The sequence below is a fragment of the Callithrix jacchus genome, chromosome 12, assembly GCF_049354715.1.
Source record: "Callithrix jacchus isolate 240 chromosome 12, calJac240_pri, whole genome shotgun sequence".
Lineage (NCBI taxonomy): Eukaryota > Metazoa > Chordata > Mammalia > Primates > Cebidae > Callithrix > Callithrix jacchus.
The window spans coordinates 123148473-123157500 of record NC_133513.1 but is presented as its reverse complement, the minus strand read 5'-3'; the positions used below and the strand labels follow the sequence as shown (position 1 = coordinate 123157500).

Sequence of the window (9028 nt, the reverse complement as noted above, 5' to 3'; positions counted from 1 at the left end):
CAACTCCTTCAGCAGCCAGCTAGCCGTCAACGTGTCAGAGACATCACAAGCCAGTGACCAAGGTAGGCCAGCATGCCAGGCGGACCCCTGCCCTGAGCGCCCTCGGCGGGTTGGGTGAGGCCTTAGCTGCAGAGGCGCGTATCCAGGGCTGGCTGGGGAGTGGCCATAGCGTTCTGTGCTCTCTGGCTCTGCTGATTCCTTTGCTCAGGAAGACCTTGCTGCAGGTCCTCCCAGGCAGTGCTGGGCCAAGAATGCTCAGAGGGCCCAGTTACTAAAAATGGCAGCTCACTGGCTGCCAGATGGGTCACTGGTATTTGCTAGAAGTTTCCCTCAATGTGTTCAGAAGTGATTTTCTTTCCTTGGAAGACTGGGCTAAGCCATAGGATAGCCACGGCCAGGGAGCCAGGGGGAGCCTGTGTGGATGCGCTGCCCGCTGGGATTTGGGTCTAAGTTTGGAACAAAAACTTGGAGAGAGACGCCCATTTCCCCGCCCCGCACCTTGCCGCACAGTACAGTGACCTGGGCCGGTCAAGGTTGCTGCCTCTTGCCGTCTGGGTCCATTTTAGTTTGCGTGGTTGAAAAGTGCACAGGCAGTGAGCTTAGAAAACGCCTCCACTGTGCTGCTGATCTCGTTCCCCTCCCTCCACGCTCCCACGGTGGGAATGAAGCTCCCATGCCCCCCGACTGCCCCCACGTATAGAAATAGCAACCATACAAAGACCCCCAAACAGCCTTCCAGGGGAAGTTACGGCCACAAACAAGCTCTCCTTGTCAGTCATGGCATTTGAAGGTCTACAGAGGCTGCAAGTTCACAGAGTGTGGGGGGACAGACCAGGAATCCGAGCTGTTGATAATTGCCTCTAAAGAGAAACGTGAAAGCCACTGACGGTGAGATCGAAGCATGCCCTGGCTGGCTGTCGAAGCCAGCAGAGACAGGACGGGGCTCTCGGTGAGACAGTGGCAGCAGGGTTGGCGTGATAAGGTCATCCGAGCTGGCAGCAGGCGCTAGAGCAGTAGAAAGCGCAGGGTCAATTAGCAATGTGGAATATATGATATAGATTCTCGGGGAACCCCCCCCAAGTGTCTGTCGCTGATAATAACGTTATTTTTGGCCGGGGGGGGATTTCAACAGTCGGCTACAGTCGCAATACAAGCAGCGTGTCCCCGCGAGGCTACGTCCCCAGCAGTACTCCCCAGCAGTCCAATTACAACACAGTCAGCACTAGCATGAATGGATATGGAAGTGGCGCCATGGCCAATCTAGGGGTCCCTGGCTCGCCTGGATTTCTTAATGGCTCCTCCGCTAACTCTCCCTACGGCAGTAAGTGTCTGTTTTTGTCACACGTCATCACGCAGATTCATATTCACCACCGAGTCGAGTGTGTGCATTGCTTGGATGTTCTGTGGTGTGAGCTGCTGGGTAAAAGGAAGGGTGGCCCTGGAGGCTGGGCATCAGAATGTCGACCGTAAATTGACCCAAAATGGGCCCGATGCGATCTCATTGGAAACCCAAAAAAAAAAAAAATATCGGAACAAAATGGGCTGCTCAATTGGAAGAGAAAGTCAGTGCAAAAGAGCTTGCCTGTTATCCAGAGTGTGGCCGACCCAGACGCATGTCATGTTTTGTTCTCCTGCCCCCGCCCCACCCCGTCTGAGGCGAGGCCTTGGTGCCCTCTCGCCGTGGCGCTGTGCCGCGGCCGCGCGTGCTGACCGTGTTTGCTTTGTTGCAGTAGTGCCGTCCAGCCCCACCATGGCAGCCTCTTCGGTCACCCTCCCTTCAAACTGTAGCAGCACACACGGCATTTTCTCATTCTCACCTGCCAATGTCATCTCCGCAGTGAAACAGAAGAGCGCCTTCGCGCCCGTGGTCCGGCCCCAAGCCTCTCCTCCTCCTTCCTGCACCAGCGCCAACGGGAACGGACTGCAAGGTGAGGGTGGTGCGGGGCCGGGCGCCAGTGCCAGGTCCTCTCCGGGGGTGTGGATGGGGGGGGAGCGGGATCAGCCTTTCTCCTGGCACCTCCATGACCGCTGCATGTTCTCCTGTGGCCCATGATGATGTGTGCCACCTCTGCCTGGTGTTCAGAGCGAGGACCCCCGTGCACTGAGCCCCAGCAAGGACCAGATTCCGCCTCTTGATTTTTGTCCAGCTCACCCCTCTGATGGCACCTAGTGTCCTCACGGTGGAGCACCCTGTGCCCCCAAGGGGGTGGGACCACGTGAGAGAAGGCGGAATTGTGGTGAAGGTAGCTGTGGTCATTGTCTGCCTGGTTCAGCCAGTGGGCCTTTGCCTGGAGCCTGCCACTTCCCAGTGTAGGGTGCAGCCCTGCCCGCCGCTCCTGCGCTTGCAGCCTCCTATGCACGAAACAGCAAATACAGCCCCAGCATGGGGATGGCGGGCACCATGCCACCTGTGGAGCCTGCCCTCGTGGCCCTGAGGCAGGGCCTTGGTTCTCCACCTTGTCTGCTGGACCATGCGTCCAGCAAGGCTGCGCTGTCTTTTGGAACGGCGTGTGCATCTAGACCCAGGGCCAGGTGTGTACCAGCACCAGGTTGCAGTCCTGTCTGTGGACAGGAGCTAATTTTCCTAAGTGATATCTTTCAAAGATTCAGGAGGGAGAAGGGCCGGCCCTGAGGGCACCGCTGTCCACAGATGAGGCCACATGGAGTGGGCATCCTGTGCCTGCCCGGCGCCTGGCCTATTTGGGCTGTACAGGCTGCATGTGGCCCGTGATGTGTGGGACAGGCAGAGCCACACAGGTGCCCCCAGGCCTCCTGAGCTTGTGAGTGGCCCTTTGTGAGGTGCTGAGGCCCGCAGGCCCTTGAATTAAGTGGCCGTCATCTGGCCTCTTTCAGACACCACCTCTGGTATATGCTCCTCCCAGTGACTCAAATCCAGTTACTCCTTTAGAAACATGAACCCATTCAACCAGTATTTACCGAGCACCTACTATGTACCAGGCTCTCTGCTGGGTGCTGAGGACGTAGCTGCGGAGAAGACAAACTGGCCCTTTTGTGAAGTCGGTGGCATATTTCACTTTGATGAACTAATGCTCAAAAAAGGAACTGGAAAGGTATCAGTGATTTGAAATCATTGTCTCACAACACCCGTTAGCGTACGAAGGGACGCCCAGGTCCCCGGAGTGCTGCCGACTGGCCTGCGTGCCATCAGCGGGCACCGCACCAGGGTCGCTGCAGAGGCAGGTGGTGAGGTGCCGCAGCCCTGCCCGCGACGTGGGGTGGGGCCGGCTGAAAGACGGCACCTCCTTCGTGGTGTGTACACGCACAGGGCTTCCAAACCATAAAGTTGTAACGGTGAGTCGGAGATAAATTAATATTGTTGAAATTAATGAACTGAGAAATTGAAGCTCACGTCACTACATGAACAAATGTATTAATATCTTATACATAAATTAATGAGAACAATCGTTCTGACAAAAATTAAACAACACCAGCGGTAAAAGATTTTAAATTACTTTCGTACCAGGAGTTCGCCTGAAAGCGTCAGCCCCACTTGGCGTTTTCATGCAGTTTTCTCTTCTTTCCTGAGAAGAGAAATAAGGTCCCGCCAGCAGTGCCACGACTCACGTCTCTCCGTGGCCCTTGCCTGGAGGTTCCAGGGCAGGTGGGCTGTGAGTGGCTTTGATTCTGGAGAGCCCCTGACTCACCATTACGATACAGAGAGATGGCGGCACGGTCAGAGCCCAGACCTGGAGGCAGAGGGGGAAACTGAGGCCTGTCTGGTTCTCACATAGGGAGCGAGAGCAGGGCCTGTGAGCTGGCCTTGGCTCGCGTCACGGGAGTGACGAGGCTGGGCCACCTCTCTCGACAGAGTGGGGTCTGGGCCTCCATTGGCTTCGCACCCTGCGCTTATCAGTGCGGGAAGCTGCAGCCTTTGCAAACAGCAAAGCCCTTCCCTTTTCTAAAAGAAGCCTTTGAGGAGGGCTGCAGGAGGGACAGGACCAGGGGATTTTTGTCCCCATGGGCCCCTCCCAACCCCTGCCAGGAAGCAGATTCCCCAGCACGCCCTAAACACGCCTGAGGCTGGTAAATGGAATCCTCCGAGTCCAGCCTCCCAGTTGCATAGTGGGGAAGGGCAGCCCCGCCCGCGTTGGCGTGGCGGGAGGGCGCGTGTCAGGGGCCTGCAGTGACTGCCCTGTCCTTCTCTCTTGCAGCTATGTCTGGGCTGGTAGTCCCGCCGATGTGAGGGACTTGTGTTTACCTTCTGCAGCACCCAGCATCAAAGGACGGACTTCAGGGGACACGTTTAGTATATTAAGACATGCTGATGGAAACCGTATCTTCGAAAAAATCAGCAGCAATTGAAATGCTACAAAAGACTTTGTTTAAAGATTTTATTTAAACTATTAAGAATCAACATGCAAACAGCCTACTTCTTCATGAACAATTCCATTTTATTGACTGAACTTTTCTCATATTTTCACATTTCTCAGTCCTGAAGAATAAGGAAAACAAAGCGGCACCTATTTTGTATAAAGTTTCTGACTCCGTCTTGGCCATGTCTAGTAATTGCTATGTGTTGGGAGAAACTTTGTGAACGCACCATTTTGATTATCATGAAACACCGATGAAAAACGCCTCCAAACATTTTTCTGTACTCATACTTAGATTCACAATGGTTGTGTATCTCTATAATGTGAAATATTTTTTTGTGGTGATAAAAGGGGGCCAAGGAGGTATGAGCCATCAGACTGGAAAAAGGAGGACTATATGATTAGGAGAACTGGGGTGGCGGGGGGGAGGGAGGGCTGATCATTGCTTAACGTCATCTTAATGAAATGAAACTTTGTAACTTATTGTAGTTAGAAATTGTAACTTTGATATTGGATTCTCTTGCCTTCAACAAGCACACTGACAGAGAAAATGCTACTGTCTGTTGGTTCCAATATTCTCCCACTGCTAGAGCTTCCTGTTAAGCAAATGTGAGCTGCACCATTTTTTCAACTTTTGCTAGCACTGTATACTATTGCATTCTTAGGCTACTGTGCGGTCTATGTTTCTTGTACCAGAAATTGTCCTTTTGACTTCTAGATCCTTCTTCCCTAATGTGTTTTGTATGTGGTTATAAAATTGTAGACTTTTGTGATTTTGCCAAAGTTGTAGCTAAATATTTATACACTTGTCTTGAATTTTTTTCAGATCCACTTAAAAAATTTAGAAACACAAGTTTTATTCCTTATGTGTCTCATAAGGAATAAAATGGTCTTCATTTGACACTTTCCCATGAACACTTGCAGTTGCTAAGGGACTTTATTTTGTAACATATCAATTATAAATATTGTATTTATCTTTGAGATTTTGTACATTGCTTTTCCCGCCTTTTCCTTTCTCTTCTTTCTTGTCTCTGTTGGTCTCTGATCGTGGCCTGGTGTTGTGATACTGGGACGAGCATTAGCCAAGAACTCAACTCTTTGATCCGTTTCGTTAAGATGAACCAGTGTCTTTACTTTTCATTTGTACTTCAAAAATATGCTCTTGTTTAGACTTTCCATCCTTTTTTTTTATTTTGAGGAAAAGTCAAATTCATTGTTTATTTTTATATTATTTTTAAGTTATCTGAACAAATACTTTTGAAAAAAAGTTTGTTGTATAGTCAAAACGGTGCCACCCGGCCGTGACAAGTCCTAGTAGGTTCTGTGCATGTGGAGCGGCCGCGAAGAGGCGACACCATTTGGGGCTGTGTCCTTTTTATTTTTTTGTAGAATGTAAAAAGTCATTTTAGATGCCACCCATGACTTTGCCACATAGCTGAACTGTGTTTACTGGAAAAATTCAGAGGCCTAAAGTTTAAAATAAAATTTACTTCTGATGTTTTAATTAAAATGTTTGCCACATTAACTTCTCTGATGCCTTAAAAGTGGACTTCTTTAAAGAACCTTTGTGCTATTTTATCACAGGCTTACACTACAATTGTTAACAAATATTTCATTTGGAGATGTATGGTCTAACACACACACACACACACACACACACACACACACACACACACAGACAAAAGCACAAGCCCGCTGCATGACCCGTCTGTCCTTTCTGGGAGTATTTCTGCTGCGTCCTGCCTGCTCCTGGGCCTACCTCCGATTCAGGGAGGTTTCAGGAGAACCCCAAATCACTACTGGTTTTTAATTATTATTTTTTTAACAATACTTTTTGTGGTCAGTTCCAACAGCACTGTCGTACTTTAAAAACTGGAGTGGCCTCCTTCAGATATTGTGCCTCTTACTGCCAACCCCACAGTGAGACCAAAAGTTTCAGTTTTTTCCCTTTCTCCTTTGCACTAAATGCTTCGCAGACACAGCACAGCCAACATTTTGCAAACTGCAGCAGAAATCGAATTTAAAACAAAAAGGAGGGACTTCTTTAAAATACCTTCTTGACAAAAAATCAACAATACACAACTTAGAAAGTGTTCATTCTATGGACAAAATAAACAGAAGGTCCCCAGGAGTCAGCCGGTCACAGTCCGGCTTTGTGATGGTCGACAAGGCCTAGCTACACGGGAAAGCCTGAGAAGTCACTTTGGAACTAAATTGCGTCCGTTTTATTTTGTATGAGGAAGGGTTTGATCTACAAAAGAGCTCACACGTATGCATTGAGAACGCCTGCCCGCTTCCCCATGCCCTCACCTGGTTTGTGTTTTAGGGTAAGTAGTCAACGCCCACATCACTTCACTGTCTCAAGACTGAGCGCTTCACTAAATGGTAGATTTTACTCTTAAAGACCCTACAATAAAATTGTTTTATCTGTACATTTTTTCAGATATTTAACTGTATAAAAATGTTCATTTTACACAATATTTAATTAAAGTATTTCTTGTCTGTGAATTTCACTTCTGGCAATGTTCTCTGTTTTGATTATTAAAATGACAGACTAAACACACGTAAAACTTACACTGGGGTTTCATTTGCATGTCTGGGTTTCAAAGCTGCAACTTGGCTAAGATAAAAGTGATCCGTCCACAGAGGAACGTTCCACAGAGGTATCCACCCTCCGCCCTCTAACCTGCGTAGAGATGCTCAGCAAACTGTCACTTATGAGGTCCTGACCCCCAGAGGGACCACCTGTACATGTGCTGCACTCTGGGTGATTTTTCTGTGTCATAGATGCTCGTGGGTCACAGTAGCACTGGGATGACACAATCACTGTTGGGGTACTTGTCTTTGAGAACTCAAACAATCCCAAGGCTCACTGAGGGGCTTTGTAACACACTCCCTCCAGACCTCCTGCCCCAGGCCCTCTGCTTCTGAATAGCGTACTGGCAGGTAGGGAACAAGTGCTCCAGTGACCCCCTACACACATTCCTTTTGGCTCCATGGTTGGGTTCCACTGGGCAAGAACCAGGCTTAGGACAGTGAGTGCAGCAGCAAAGGCTCTGGAAGGGTGGGCAGACACCAGGGCACCCAGATGCATGTGCTAGCTAGGGTCTACACAGGGGCATGACCAATTTCACTGCCAAGAGAGTGGCACAGTAGCCCCCATGCACTAGCCCCGGGCACTGCTAGCCACACATTGGTAGCCAAATGCATTTACTATGAGATCCGCCATCAACACTGAGGTTCTAATTTACACAATGATGTTCAGCTCCTTCGAGTTTCCCATGCTCCCATTTTACTCAGTATTTTTTCATTTTCTCCTCCATGAAAGGCTAGGTTTGCAGCCTTATCACACATACACATAAGTGTGATCCAAATTAGGACTCGCAAATGTCATCTTAATTACTTGTTCTGCTGAGCAAAACAGGAAACAATTATTCAAAACATAAAGAAATTTGTGAGTACCTTTTTCTCCTGTCACTGACAATCAGGGTCTGATTTCAGCCTTAAAGAGACAGCAAAGAGAGAGGCTTATAAGGTACAAGCCTGAAGCCTGCCCACTCCCCTCCCCTGCAGGCTCCCTCCCAAGTGGCTGGAGGCTGGGGCTGGGGCAAGTCACCTCCTTCCCACTGTGCGCTGGTGCCACAAGTACTCAGCGCCCTGTAACTTGGGGCCTGAGAAATTACTTCCTGTTTGTGTTTCAAATCAGAAGCGAGAACTGCATCCTTCAAAATGCATGCCAATTATTGTCAGGCCGCCTTTTAAGGTCTTTCAAGCTTTTAAAGATTATTCAAAGCACTTGAAATGGGCTTCCATCTAATGCCTCATTTCATTGCATTAAACAGCCTAGTTAATAAAGAATCAATATATTCAAAGGGCAAGGTTATCTTTTGTCTATAAGGGGTGGTGTCATTCTGAACCTTTTATAGTTCAAATGCTGAAAAAGACCTCATGAAATCCATACTCATCAAGTGGGTCAACGAGAGCGGTAAAGAGGCGCCTGAAAGGGAAGAAAGGCCGCTCTCCTCTAAAACAACCCACGCCTTATCTCGCTCACTCGGCGCACCCAAAGAAGTCCTCAGAAATGTCAATTTCTCATCAAGACAAGAGGCCATGATGATCATTTTTTCCAGAGAATACATACAATTAAGAGAATGCAGAGAGGCGGCGGCGACAGTGATTTGTGGCTTATTCCAGCCCCACGAGCTGCGATCTCCCTTCCAGCAGATAAAAAGGGTTGTTGATAACTGAAGTGTCAATATGCCGAAGAATGATTTTTGAATGTGAGTCCTTGTGCTTTGAGCTCGCCAGGCCGATCCCAGGCCCTGATAACGCTGCAGCTGCCAACGGACACCACAGGTTGGCCCTCACAATTAATGCCATGAATAAATCACACAAAAGAGTCGGGATGCTTTATACTCGGTGAGACAATCCCCTGCTTTACCCTTCAAGGATTCCTTTTATGTTGGAATAAGGTTGCTTTTAATGAAATTTGAACTCATCAGAGGAAATCAAAAACCTCCAATCAGATTACGAATTGATTTTTTGGTCATTTGTCCTGTCCCAGCATAGAGCCGCAGGTTTCATAGGGAGGGAGTTGCCACCGTGGCAGGGCTGGGAGTGAGCATGGATGTAGCTCCCACTCCCACCCCTGGCCTAGGGACAACCCGCGGCCGGGCTCCCTGACAGGCAGAGGCAGC

General features: G+C 49.1%; 1 protein-coding gene across 15 annotated transcripts in view; it reads left to right on the top strand.

Moving 5' to 3' along the window:
* EBF3 (EBF transcription factor 3) overlaps positions 1 to 6844 on the top strand; it is a 128867-nt gene extending 122023 nt beyond the window's left edge. For 3 of the 15 annotated variants that reach the window (XM_035269510.3, XM_035269503.3, XM_035269500.3), the window contains 5 exons: positions 1 to 62; positions 1133 to 1321; positions 1731 to 1928; positions 2959 to 3071; positions 4173 to 6844. The exon at positions 1 to 62 is cut by the window's left edge and continues 116 nt beyond it. In XM_035269510.3, coding sequence (XP_035125401.1) covers positions 1 to 62; positions 1133 to 1321; positions 1731 to 1928; positions 2959 to 3071; positions 4173 to 4190 — 580 coding nt within the window. In that variant the 3' untranslated portion in view covers positions 4191 to 6844. The remainder of the gene's footprint in view (positions 63 to 1132; positions 1322 to 1730; positions 1929 to 2958; positions 3072 to 4172) is intronic. The other 12 variants (XM_078344103.1, XM_035269509.3, XM_035269508.3 and 9 more) reach the window with 7 other exon arrangements.
* Positions 6845 to 9028: the final 2184 nt, after the last annotated feature.